At 39.1% G+C, this 14,481-nt stretch overlaps 1 protein-coding gene across 5 annotated transcripts in view; it reads left to right on the top strand.

Moving 5' to 3' along the window:
* The window catches only part of LRRC7 (leucine rich repeat containing 7), a 178,395-nt gene that overhangs the window by 118,119 nt on the left and 45,795 nt on the right, over positions 1 to 14,481 (top strand). For all 5 annotated transcript variants that reach the window (XM_054072699.1, XM_054072702.1, XM_054072700.1 and 2 more), the window contains exons 11-13: positions 5,063 to 5,192; positions 5,593 to 5,708; positions 14,101 to 14,170. In XM_054072699.1, coding sequence (XP_053928674.1) covers positions 5,063 to 5,192; positions 5,593 to 5,708; positions 14,101 to 14,170 — 316 coding nt within the window. The remainder of the gene's footprint in view (positions 1 to 5,062; positions 5,193 to 5,592; positions 5,709 to 14,100; positions 14,171 to 14,481) is intronic.

The raw sequence follows: 14,481 nt of genomic DNA, 5'->3' as shown, positions 1-14,481 counted from the left end.
AATACTGAAGTACCATAAATGAAAAAGTCATGGCAATTGCATAGGCATATACACCAAGATATGAAAGCATCATATAAGTAATCTTATTATGAAAAGTGCTGATGATGCCCTTTAGCTATCGTTTTGTCAGATATTACTTGATCACTGGTGCAAAATTCTGCCTTGTGCTGCTGTATGTCTTGACCTTATTGCTAAGTGAAATCTGCGATTTATTGTAAAATTGAGGGTGGATGCAAGCCTGTCTCCAAGTATGAAATATGTAATATTTCACACTATGCATATCCCTTTCTGGCAGAAAATATCTTTAACATTGATATTTTTGATGGATGCCCCTTCCTCTACATAATTTACCTCTGAAATGATGTATAAACTGGCATTTGGAAAAAAAATGCATCAGAATATCTGGTCCCTCACTGCCTTATACAGCTATAGCTCTAGTGTTTTCATCGTCCTCCTTGCACCAACAGTGGTATTCATGCAGAAGAAACGCGGTTCAGGCTAAGTAATGAGTCTTTCTGGTGTGACTGAACACACGATTATACCATTCATACCAGTCCTGTGCCGTCAGCATGAAGCAGTGGGAAAGGGGCATCTGTGAGCAGAGCTGCACTCAGACTCTGTGCCTTTGCTGTCTCCTCAGCAGCAGCAGCTCTACAAACGATTCCATTAGAAATAGTTTTTGTTTAAGCCAGTGCTACTCTGAGCCTTACAAAATTAAAGCCTAGAAGGCTTCGTTTAGACTTGTCCACACATATGATGGTACGGTGAGGTCTCTAGAATAGAAATAACCTCTAACCTGCACAGCCAGTGTTTTACTACTCGTGCACCCATTTTATAGTAATGATTTCAGTAATAATAATTATTTGTCAGTATGCCAATCAGGAAGAAAGAATCCAAATTTGTGAACTATTATAACTGTAGGGACTGAAAACTTAGGTTTGGCTCACCATGCTGAACTTCTTGTAGTATGTTTAAATTTATGTGATATTCATGGAGAGTACTAAGGACTGGTTATATGAATCACAAAAGGGGAAGTCTCATAAATATTACGTAATGATAAACTCTGATAGGCAGTAAAGATTCATAAGGCTCAAAGCTGTGCTAGATACTCTGCAAAATGGTTGATATAATATCCAGCATTATCTTTTGCAATTTTGGGCATTAATTTTTTAAACCTATCATGAAGGTGCTTTCTTATTTATTGAATTGTTCAAATTGAAGGGAACACCTTTTCTTTTTAACCTTATATCCATTCAGTATTGTTTGTCATGGAGCCTTAATTATGTTTTTAAAGATGGACTCTGCTGCTCTAAACAGTGCATATGCAAAGCAGTGGGCTCGTCACCTAATAGTAATACATTATTTTTGAGAGATTGGTTGTACTTTTTAAATGAAGTACTTTCTCTCACTTAATAAGGACGATGTCTCCACATCAAAATGAACTTCCTTTCTCTGACTCATGCATTTGGATAGTTTACTACTGGGTTTCTTTCTCCTAAATGATAGTCGTGGTACCCACTGCAGAGTATATTGTTGTCACACAAAGGTTAGCAATGTGGAGGAGGGATTGCTACCTCCAGGGACCAATTTCATGATGAGACATAGAGCACTTCAAAGCTGTCTGAGTTGATGTTGCTAACGGTGAACTGCCACCCTCATTTTTGGCAGTGTTAATCAAAGGGCAAGCCTGTAAGTGGCATTTGGAGTTTCACCCTGCAAGGTACTATGCACCCAACTTAAAAAAAAATTCCACATAAAATTGGTAGATTCACATTGATGAAGTACCAAACTGCAGCCAAAGGCTGGAAATTGTACCTGTAGGACCTAAGTAAGTGCCTGTGTTCCCACTTTGTGAGTAGGAAGGAGTGAGGTGGGAAGTTGTGACCCATACATCAGGAATGGTAAAGCCAGTGTGTTGTGTTAGAGGAGTGGTTTGTGCAGGTACCTAGCCTATGCCATATCTGACAGTACCAAATGCTGCAAAAGGAAGTGTAAGCTTGGATTCCTGGGTCTGCATTTTGCCTCGTGTTGGACAAATAGTGAGCGCAGCTAGCTCTCTGGATTTAGTCTGCTCTGACAGTTACCTGGGTGCTCTGGCTGTTGGGAGAGAAGGGCTGTGACTGGATAAAATGGGGCTAGGATGGGCTAAACCACTGTTTTATTCATTACAGTCTTCACTCTCCATGAATCTCGCTCTACTAATCTGTCTAAAATTGTTCCTCATTTACGTTGGGACATGTACTGTGAGTGGCGTCATTTCATTGGTGCCAAACTGAACAGCAGGCAGAGGTCTGATTCTTGTCTGCCTTTTTTTAAACCTGTCAAGAATGATCTGAATTTAGCTCAAGAGCAAGGTTAATGATATTGCAGCAAAATTAGCATTGTTAGAATTGTAATTATTATTGTAGATTTATTTTCATGCACAATCCATGATCAATGAAAAACCACTTTCTGAGGTGCATATGTTTTTAGGTGTGGTAGTTATAGAGATAAAATATAGTTTCACACTGACTTTGTTGTTGTTATTGTGGCCATCTTCATTTGTCCGCTGATGATGACATCAGGAAGCAAAGAAGCTGAGAATGCCTGTGTCAGACAACACCTTTCAAATAAAATTCTGTTGTCTGATAACATTGTTCTTCCCTGTCAGGGAACCTTCCACCTTTACAGTTCAGTGTACCAGATTTTCTGATTGCCATTGGAAACATAGTAGTTCTCAATTAGCTTATCTGTTTTCAAGCTCTTCTGGTTGTGTTATCATGAGTAAAAGGAAGAATATGTGCATCTTGCAATTCAACAAGCTTTCCAGTTGGGCTTTGCTCTGTCAATTCTGTATGTCATTCTGTATGAAGGAGGTAAACATGCCTGAATTCTACCTTTACTGAAATTGTTTTGTATCTAGTCTGAAATAAACTGTGATGGATACAAAGGTTGTATTAAAGAAAAGCTGTAACCAGACATAGCAGAGCTTTTGGATAGGTTCCATGCCTCTATCGCTAATCACTGTATGACTCACTTTGGCTTTTCAGTCTACTGAAATACAGCAATTAGATGAAAATTCTGAGAATTCCATTTTAGGAATAGCTATTTCTGGTTTCATGTTGCATAAAATCTGAAGGCTGAAAGATCTTCTTTTAATTAAGAAACTGGAGTAAAGGTAAGCGTAAGCCCAATCCTGATGCTGTGACTCATATCAAGGATTTTTTGAGGCTTTGAGCAGCCTGATCCAGTGGAAGGTGTCCCTGGCCATGGCAGAGGGGTTGGAACTGGATGATCTTTAAGGTCTGTTCCACCCAAACCATTCTATGATTCTGTGAATACTAAGAAATACAGCTTGAAGCGGAAGTAAATTTCTTAGCAGAGCTACCGAAACAGCTGGAAAAAAACAAGCAATCTTCTGGGCACCCAGTCCTTTCATCAGCGATGAGGGAGACAACAAACATTGAGGAAGGAATAATTGCTTGCCATTTAACCTTATTATTAATTAAAGTACTTGAGAGAAAAAGGTAGTACATGTGAAGCAAAACAGGGGCAGCAGAAGCAGGGAATGATGGTATTTGTAATGGGTCACAAACCTTTTGTTCCCTTAGCTAAATGAGCAGTGTGCTACAGCATTAATTTCAAGAGGTTTTATATCCAGCCTGATTTTGTAAAAGATTCCGTAGATAATTCTTCAGAATGTATTTATTTATATGCGTGTGTGTGTATGTATAATAGATATATGATATGTATATATTTTTTACATATCTCTTTATATAATGTGTTACATATTTATTCCTGTTCGTGCTTTTTGCATTAGCAAAGGTCACATTGTTGGTTCTGAATCACCAAAGACACACTGATGTTTCAGAGTTGCCTGATACCACCTGCAGCCTTCAGAAAAAAGCAAACAATCTAAAGAGTCTGGAGAGCTGGTTGACTGGCTAGGACAGGGTCCCAAAGAGCAGAAAATAACTCTGAGGGCCATTTCATCCTAGAGCAGTGGTGAGTGTGGGAAGGTTGAGGTGCTCACCGTCAACCACCCTGTGTTGGGTCAGCTCTCTTGACATTCCCTTGACTTTCATTCTGCTTGGGTGCCAGCTGCAGGCAGAAGATGAGGTGGCTTTATGTTGTGGGTTCTTTTGCTTAGGACTCGATACAAAACCTCCAACTCATTTCACAACGTCCTCATGGATGATGGAATGCAGGAACATGCTGGATGTCAATTCCTTGCACTAGGAAGCTGTGCTTTCTCCATACAGGCTTCTCTCTGGTCCTGTGGGCTGTGGCTAACCTTGGCTTGAGTTCAACAGGAGAGTTTCTGACATTTGTCTCATTTTCATCCTCTTCCCTGAAAATGTGATTACATGCAGGAAAGGTCAGGTCTCTTTCTTCTCACAGTCTGACAGAATGCAACAATCTAGAAAAAGGGATGCAAGACAAAAATTGAGATGATTTCGGCTTTTTAGAAGAGAGAACTTGAATGTCAGAATACTTACTTTGTTGTCCTTTGGTTTGGTCCTTGACACACAGATACCTTTTTTAGCCCTCTTTCTCAATGTGTGAGAAGTAAGCACTTCTACAAAAGTTGTGTCTAACTACGACAGGCTGAGGTTGCTTTGCTGAGTTGGGATCCAAGTTAATCTTTTTCACTGCTGATCTGTATTAGAAGTAATTTCAAGTGCATCAATTGGAATGTACCCTGGAGGCATTTCTGCTTCCCTTCCCTTTGCTCTCACCAGCGGTACTTCTTTACCTGTTGTCCATGTGTATTAAGACTATAAATGTTTTGGTTTGATTCTTCAGCTTAGAATGAATTCCCTGATCACTGTCTGTATGAAATATTTGGACTACTTCCTCACTACAAAAAGTAAGACCGATAATGTGAGGGAACTAAGTGGTGTTTCTCAAACTGCCTTACTGGATAAGATTAACAGTATCCCTAATAGTTCCTAAAATAAAGGTTCTTCTTCAGGGCACGATGCCTGTAGTAGCCTGATGCTTTAAAACTTTCAAAGGTTTTATATTGTTAACATATATCTGCTACTTGTATAGTACCTAACAAATATGTTTACAATTTCAGTTTATCTTTATTAGAAGAATTTGACTGCAGCTGTAATGAGTTGGAGTCTTTACCTTCTACCATCGGCTACCTTCATAACCTGAGGACATTGGCTGTTGATGAGAATTTCCTTCCTGAACTGCCCAGAGAAGTGAGAAGCTGATTCTGTTTTTAAATTACAGATTAAAATGTTTCGTGGTAGGCCCAAGACTCCATCCCTACTCAGACAAAATATCTGTTAAACCAGTTGTGTCTGCACAATGTGGAAGACCAAATCTTTGTTACATATTCAATAGTAAAATAGTAAGACCAGTGAACTAGTAAATTCATGTAAAGATGAGAGTATGTCTTAGAGGAGCAGTGCGGGTAACCCTAGTTGCAAGTGTTACTGACAAAGGGAGGGCATAGTTTTCTGACTTTAGAGTGTATTTTCTGTTTTTTTGTTGGCTATAGTATAAAACACAACTTGCCACCTCCAGACATAACAAGTTAGCAATAATAAATTTTATCAAAGTAAGTATTCTAACATCTTTGGTTTTTTATTCCTGCAGATTGGAAGCTGTAAAAACATAACAGTGATGTCTCTGCGCTCTAACAAGCTAGAATTTCTTCCTGATGAAATTGGTCAGATGCAGAAGCTGAGAGTGTTAAATCTGAGCGATAACAGGTATAGTTCACATAATTTTGCTAATATGTTATAGGAACTTACTGGTAAAACATTTTAAACTATTCTTTTTAGATATTTGTAAAAATACATTTCTATAATATATGTTTTAAATAGAAAAATTATATCTAGAATTACTTTATTTAAATTATAAGAAAGAAATGTTGATTTAATTTTTTAAATATTTTTAGTTGGGTCATATTTCCACAGACATCTAAAGAAAATATTGAATGGGGCAAAGATCTGGGTCTCAGTCTGTTTTCACAGATTAAAACCCATTTCTTTCTTTCATCTCCTGCTGTTTCCATGTGAAATTGTGGTGTTTGGCTTTAAAATAGTATATAACTTTGTAATATTTCATGATTAAAATGTTGATATACAGGGAATCATTAAGTGCAAGTACATTAGGATGTTATCCTGATTCCACTGAGATCAAAACACAAGTTTCTATTTCCTTCAGCAGAGAAAAATTTGTGTCAAAAAAACCCCAGATTCTTCTGTTCTTGTACACGTGACTATTCCTCTGAGAAACTGAATGCTTAAAATGGGCTTTTCTTGATACTTATCCTGTGCGGCCATACGCATAAGAAAATACCGTGTTCCAAGAATATGTTAACATCCAGTATAACCACAGAAGTACAAGTTTGCTCAACAGCGCAATACACGGTGTGTGAATACCACTTTGTTTCCAGTAGTTATCATCCATATTCAGTAAAAAAATGGGGAAGGACTTCCCACATCTGTGTCTGGTTTACCGTCGGCAATTTCATTGTTGAAATTAAGGCTGACCATAAAATATGAAATGAAGTAATGTAGAAATCCCTGGAATATATTTGTTTAAAATTAATTCTGGTAGATGATTTTCTACATTGCAATTGTGTATTATAAAATATATTATGTGTGAGTGAGAAAATAAACTTAACTCCAGATTGTGCTGAAACTGTCCAAGTCCCAGAATTAAATCTTGGGTCTCTTGATTTTGAGTTTCAGTTTTCAGGGCTTTTCCAGGGACAGGGAGTACTCTCCTATCACCATGTCACCACAGCAGTGTACGTTTGTGCAGTTATCTGTACAGCTAAAGCCTGAAGCTGCATTTCAGACACTCTGACACTCTCTTAAACTCCCTCAGGCTGGCATTCTTGCTGACAAAGGCAGTCCAGCCTCCCCTCGCTGTTCCCACATCCACATACCCTGTCCTGGTGCAATTTTGTCCAGGTGTATGGTGATGTTGAATACATCAGTGATACAGATGAAAGGAGACTATCAGAAATACGGTGAGTTTTCAGCTGAACGTTTCCAGAGGCTGTCCCACCTTGTTACTGCATAGCCAACTGTAGAGGTTTGCAGGAGAAGCATGGAGTGGGCATAGGAGTGGGGAGGAAAGACGACAGTGCTGGTTCAGGGCCTTTTGGGTGTCCAAGATGCTGTAACTGCAAGGTGCCTTCCATGGCACATGGAGCCAATCTGAGCTGGATCAGAAAAGAGCTGCCCTCTTTTCAAACCTATAATTCTGCTGTGAGTTTGTGTTGAGGAAGCAGAAATCTAGTCTTTCTGCCCCTATTTCGTTTTTGCTAAGTTACTTTTCAGCCAAGTCAGCTGATGATTTCAGGCACATGACTTCATGTGTAATTACTGATTTTGAATGCTGTTGCTGGAGTGAGAGAGGAAGGAGGTGGCTTCCTGCTGGGAGGAGGCAGTGGAGGTGGTGAACAGGCAAGGTTTCCTGACCAAGCTGTCCTGGCAGCTGGATACCACCAAAACAGCAGTCCTGCGTCACCTTTCTTTTTCCCTAGCTGCCTGGGTATAAAAGAGGACTCGAGATTTCCACTGTGGAGGAAGGCAGTTAAGAGCCCAGCATCCCACTGACATGGTGTTCCTTGGGGTGTAATGTTTCAGCTGCTGTCCTTCCCACTCCCCCCTTTGGTGCTGGCTGGTAGCCCTGTATATGCCCTTGTGCTTGCTCAGTGCTCACTGGACAAGTCACTGAGCTGATTTATCTCTCTGAAAATGGAAGAAACTATACTTGTTTTTATTGTGTTTGTTTTATGACACTCCTTACAGTCCATTTGCTTAGCATGGAGTCTGGCAAAGGCAAGCAGGAGCTGCACACAGAGCAGTTGTGAGAAGGGCAGGAGAAAAGAGCCTTTGTCAGATTTGGTGGGAAACTGTTCTCCCAGACTGTCTGAAAAATGGACCATGAGTTATAGGTATTGTAGAACCAGTGGAGAGCACAGCCTAGACTGGGAGACATAGGAACTGACTCTGACCATATACCTTCAGCCCTTAAACCTGGTTGAATTGTCTCATGTGCTTTCCTTGAGGGCTTTGGGGAGTCAATTTTTCTTCCTTTCAGTTCCAGCGGAGGTTAGATGTTGCTCCAGCGAGACATTCTGGTAATACTTTCTTATGGAACTTTCCACTTTAATGAAACAAGAATGTTTCAGTGTTTTGGCACCAAAGAGGTTGGACAAAGTTCAGATGCCATCATAATGTTGGATTTTTACTTTTTTTTTTTTTTACTTCTCTGTTTTCCCCTTTTCACATTCATATTAACATTAAGGCAATATCCACTCTTTCTTTGAATGAGTCCACATGTACATGCTAATAAAGAGTGTATTTGGTCTCTGCTTGTTGCTAGGGACCTTCCCATGTTACCACAACAGTTTTACCCTTCTACTCTTCCTGCTTCAGATATGACAGAGAAGGTAGAGCACACCAGTTCTTGTCCTGGATACCCCTGCAAGCCATTGGCAGAAGAGACACAGACATGCAAGCAGAGCAGAAAGACAATTCTAGAGCCAAGGGGTCATTGATCACTCTGTGGTGAAGGGATCCTGGATCCTGGAGCATGGGTCAGCTTTCTCTCTGTCAGCCTGGTATGAGACCTGCTGAGCTCATCTCTCTAAGGCAGACCCATTCACAGCAAACACTGCTGATGGAACCTTTTTGGCACAAAAAATCTGCAAAAATCTGCTGAAGAACAGCTGCTGCTCTCTGTACTGTGTAACAAATGGGGATGGACTGTGCATATGAGCACATATTCTCTCAGAATTTGTCTGGTCAGTGCTTTATGAGTTTCTCCTCTTGACATCATGTCCATTCTGACAGATGTCCTGTTGCTCATGCATCCTTGCATGTTCTTTTCCTTGCAGAGGGAACAGACTATCACCGTGACTATCAATCCATGCTAATTGTCACGGATGTATAGTGTTACAAAGGGAACACAGTCTTCTACTGGGTATCAGTCCACTGCAGGTTCATTCCAGTGACTGATACCTCGGGGTCATCTCCTTCTACTTCGTCGCATGCCAAATTTCACCTCCCATGTCTACAGCTGTGACTGTAAATGGTGCACTGGTGTATCCATTAGCCTTTTTTTGTCATTGCCTTCATCCCAGTGACTTTCTCTGTTCAGAGATTGGCTATTCAAGTGTTTATTGAGATATGCCCTTTTGTCACCAAAAAAAAGTTCATTCTGAACATGCTCCTTGTGGTATGGGGAGTGTGCTCTGTTTCAAGGCATGTAGAGTACAGCTGTATTGGTGGCTTTGAACTCGTCTTGCCAGAATGCATGGAAAATTTGCAGTCTGCTCTCTCCCTCACACATGGAGTGACCAACAACTATGATGTAGCATGTAAAGAGGAAAAGAGGAGCTCTCCCTCCTTTGCACTATGTGGAGCTTGTCTAGGTCTGAATGTCAGAAACATTTTGGGAGATTTGGTTTAAAATCCCGATTGGATGTCTGAAGAAGGAGGCAATCCTGACATAGATGTATTTACTACTCGGGCTAAGGAGGATCTCAAATTTTTGTGAGTTGACACATTTTGCTCAAAGGTGGGTTAGTGTTTGAAGTCCTTCTCCAGTGCATTTTAAATACTTTGGTTTCAGCTGCTACAGGCTTTTGCTCTTGTTCTGTGTTTTCTGAAGGCCCTCATCTTGAGATAAGAACATATATAAGTTGGACCTTGCTGATGTTAGTTCACCAGAAGGTGTTTTAATCCCAGAGCTTTCTTCAAATGTTCATGCTAGAATTCCATTTTAAGCAGGGAATTAGACTCCAGCTTTTCTTACCCATGCATACACTCTTACACTATATACTTTTCATCTCCACAGCTGGGAGTCCTCTCCTTTTATCTTTAAAATTCCAAACCTTTTCAACCATATTATAGGCTCTTCATCCCTCAGAAATGCAGTATTCAGTTCTCTCTACAACACAAAAGGCAATGATGAGTTGAATCCTGACTTCCTATCAGATTGCAAGAGTGGAGTCCAATGAGGCTACTGAGCATCCCACCAGGACTTAGGTGGCTTCATGCTCTGCGGTCAGGAAGGTTTTGATTCCAGATAGTTGCAATGCAGCTACCTGGAGGTTCATCCTTGCCTTTGCCAGGCACAAAGCTGTCTCCTGTGCTTCAAGAACCAGTGCAGCTTTTGATAAAGTAATTGAGCAATTACTGCTTGCATGAAAGATAGTGAGACATCCACCACGTAATGAGTCTTTGGGGATAGCTGCTTGGATTCAGTCACTGTTAAGAGTGCACATGGGATTCATTCAAAGAAAAAAAGATGTCTTACCAGTAACCGGTGTTCTTCACAATGTGTAGTCCACACATACATTTGTCTTCCATCTGCTTCTCCTCTCTCCTCAGAGTCCTTCCAGGTATGAGTCCTGTGATTGAGAGGTAGAATTGTTAGAATGTACATTTGGGCTACACTTCTCAAAGAGCATCGGTTACTGGTAAGTAACCTTTCTTTTAGTTTTAGATTGTTCTTAAAGAAGAGCTGAAAGAATCATCACCTTTTTGTATTTGCACTGCTGCTGCTTCTGTCCTGGGGTCAAAACTCAATTACTGCTCACCCACAGAAGTTAGATGGAAAAAGATCCTAAGATTACATGTTCCATTCAAAAAAAAAAAAGAAAAAGACTGCTCCCCGGTGTACCTCGTCATTTTACATTTAGTTATTTAATTATGCAATATTCCTCGTTGCCAAAGAGGTAATTACTCCTGGCCTTGTATATCCACAAGTGGTTTTATGAACAGTATGGTGATGGGTTGATATGAATCATGTTCTTTTAAACTTTGGCACTCTGAAAACCCTATTATTATCAATTTGCTGAGAGTTACCTTGGAGAACTGTCACAAATGGCACCTGTCTCTGAGCTTGACCAACTGACTGGTACTGTGGCTTGTTATGATTAACTCTTGATATGTTTTGACATAAATTTTTCATGTTTTGGTTATTATTTGAAAATACTTTGTGAATGTCACAAAAGCATGATAGGTGCATCGATGAATCTAGAAGGTATTCCCCTGGGTGTTTGGTAAGCTCTTCGTATGTTGTATTACTCAAACTAATAATCAGTGGAAACTCTTCCCAGACTCTGAGCTTGCTTACTTAGGGCATAAAAAAATCAGAACTCAGTACCTCGTACAAATATGTAGTGGGTTATTTTGCAAAACTATGAGAAAACCAGTTATTATCAAGAAAGAAAAGTTAAAATTGTGTTTGTCAGTAGGCTTACAATAAAGCAAAGACCACCATCACCCCATAAGACCCCTCAAATATCAACATTTGATATTTTTTACTTTTAACAATATCAATAATATTTTCCTTGCTTTTCTGCTCTGCCATGACTAATATTCATTTGCTGAGTCTTAAAGTATTTAGCCCTTAAGAACTTAACAAATTCTTCAAAAGATGTAGTCTACGACTATTACTGGAAGGAATTGTTCTGAAGTCCTTATTCCAGAATGGCATAACACACTGACACGTGTCTGGTTCAAGGCTGTGGAGGCATACAGTACAACTGTTAAATGCTTAGGGATGTCATTTGTGTGAAATTTATTTTTCTGTTTTGAGCACGAAAACATCTTCTATGTGCAAATTAAACATAGTATAAAAAGACCATATGGATTTTCCATGCTTTTCCAAACTATTATCGTGAATAGTTGTTTTCCTGAAAAATCAGTTAGTGTTTCCAGATTTACCTAAAAAAAAAAATTTATTAATACCTTTTAAACTTCTACATTTACCAATGACATACGTGATTTTACCTGTAATTTAACCTAACTAATATGGATACAAGCAATCTCTATAGCACTAGGAGATTTCTTTAATTAGGCTATTACGTTTGCAGCTCTTTTTACAGATCACTTTAAGAGATTTCAAACTGAAGTTATTAGTGATTAAAAAAGGCAGAGGAACAAAGCTGTTGTTCATGCAAGAAAGCATGCGCAGTGATTGACTGCCAAGTGGTGGAACGTGTGTAATTGTCCTGCAGATTCAGAGATGTTTCCCCACAGTTTTCGTGTCCCTGGATGCCATTCGGCTGCTGCCTGGAGGAATGGGTGCAGGGTCTATGGCTCTGTTTCTATCAGTCCAGTTCCTAGTTCTATCCGCTGGGCTACCGTTGCTCTCAAACAGGCAAACGGCACTTTCCAGCAGAGAAATGGCCTCATGCAAAGGTTGTTTCTGCAAGCTGAGTAAAATACCATCCACAGTAAGAACAAGTTGTTTTGGTGCAGCACAGTTTGCCTTTAAATTGTAAGTTAATTTAATTTGGCCATCTTCTTAATTACCTGTCTATGCACCAATTATATTTTCCTCTGGTATTGTGGGTATAATTTCCCTTAGATTTATAAAAACAGTTACAGATGTAAATTTTCACAATGTCTGGTGAGATTTTCTTCACTATGAGATTGGTGAGGCACTGGAACAGGTTGCCCAGAGCAGTCATGGATGCCCCATCCCTGGAGTTGTTCAAGGCCAGGTTGGATGAGGCTTTGAGTGACCTGATCCAGTGGAAGGGGGTTGGGACTGGATGATCTTTAATGTCTTTTCCAACACAGAGTATTCTATGATACTATGAAGAATCTTTATGTTAACTGTTAAAGCTTAAACTTGTAACCTTAGTTTATAAAGAGTGTCACATACTACGCAATTCCACATTGCAGTATTCATTTTATGTTCAGACGGGAATGAGAATGAAATTTCACGTAGTGTAGTCACTCCTTACTTTCTTATGGCATTAATTCTTGGTTAACACATGCACAGACACGTAAAACTGCTCTAATCTATGCAGGCCTTTAATTGGAGTCTGTGCCATAGCACACTATGTATGTGTACACATGATGTCAATTTATTTTACTTTTACAGATAAGTCATTTTTAGTATAAGATGTTCTTATCAGGATCTTTAAAATGCATCACTTGCAGTAGGTACACACTGCTTTCTGAAATAACAGTTTTTAATGGTGATGACTTTGTGTTAAAAATACATCTAAAGTAATTCTGTAATGGATACACTTCCAAAGCGCTGCACAGAGGCAATGGTACAAAAGCTTGTGAGGTGCTTATCTCCCAGAAATACAGCTAGATTTGTCAGGTGGGTGAGTGTTATTTTGACTGTGTGAGTGTTGTTAGTTATGTGCTGGGACAGGGGCCAACGATTCTCCTGGTGGTGCTCTGCAAGTGGATTATCTGACAGTGGTTTGTGAGGTGTGAGCGAACATATCCCTAAGAGCCTTTCTTTCCATAGCCTGGAATTGTCCAACTCTCTCAGAAAAAGGCTTTTCCTCTTTTTGTTTTGTTAAATCACGTCTAGCTTTTACCTCTGTAGACATCCCTTTGGTCAGTCCATATCATCCTGCAGCCCTCCAGCTCCTTAACCTTCTGTAACACAAAGATGGGAGGATATCAGTGCGTGCTTAGGGCAGCCCTCTCACGTTGGTACAAACTGAAAAGTCAAAAAGTACATTCAGAATTAGGCAGTAGGAAAAATATGAATTAATATTTCACAAGTATCTAATCATCATTTCCCCATTCCTACATACAGATCATTTTTTGGAAATGTGTTTGCATGTATAATTAAAATGCTAATTGTTTTTTACTGTTTCATTTGATTTTAATTGGGTTCACTGTGAGTATTTATATTATTTGAATATTTTTCCCTAACATTTCTGCAAAAATTAATTTTCAATAATCTTAGAGTATTTCTGTTGCAAAACCTAAATGTCCAATAAAAGGATTTCTCTTAGCTACCTGTTGGGTCTTTCCTATAAGTCTTCCTGGGACCAAGTTTTTTTTCCTGTTTTCTGTGTTATAAGCTGTAACTTTGGTTACATTAGCTGAGGCAAAATATCAGTATCTCCTTAATACCTTCAGGACATGATGTCAGTAGTTTTAGATTCCAAGTGTCACTCTTAATGTGGAATACCATTGATAAAATATTATTTTAGTACAAAAATAAATATATATTTAATAAATATATTTTAGTAAAAAGTGAGAGAAAATAAAAATATGAAATTATTGCAATCCCAGTACAAATCTCAGGGGGGGAAAAAGCTGTTGTGAAAATGAGGGATTCACGTTGTTCCAATATTATTATTTACAGACTGAAGAATTTACCATTCACTTTTACAAAACTTAAAGAACTCGCAGCTTTGTGGCTTTCTGACAACCAGGTAATGACTTTCAGTGTTCATGTTTTTGTTAGTGACTAGAAGTCTTAGCAAGGGTCATAAATGAAACCTGTAATTTTATATAAGATTGTATTAGAATTTTAGAAGCGTGTGTTCCCAGTCCAGCATTATACATTCATATTGAGGTATAGATTCTTTTGGATGTCATTTACTAACTCGGAAAGCTCACCTTTGCAGGATTTATCACTTACATCTATCTAAGCTTCTCTGTCCTTACAAAAGTAGTAAATAAAGGCCAATAGTATCAAGAGAATATTTTGTAAAGAGAAATTCAAAGATGAGTCTTTGTTACC

The sequence above is a fragment of the Cuculus canorus genome, chromosome 8 (genome assembly GCF_017976375.1).
Source record: "Cuculus canorus isolate bCucCan1 chromosome 8, bCucCan1.pri, whole genome shotgun sequence".
Classification (NCBI taxonomy): domain Eukaryota; kingdom Metazoa; phylum Chordata; class Aves; order Cuculiformes; family Cuculidae; genus Cuculus; species Cuculus canorus.
The sequence above is the reverse complement of the archived record's forward strand: the minus strand, read 5'-3'. Positions and strand labels throughout refer to the sequence as shown.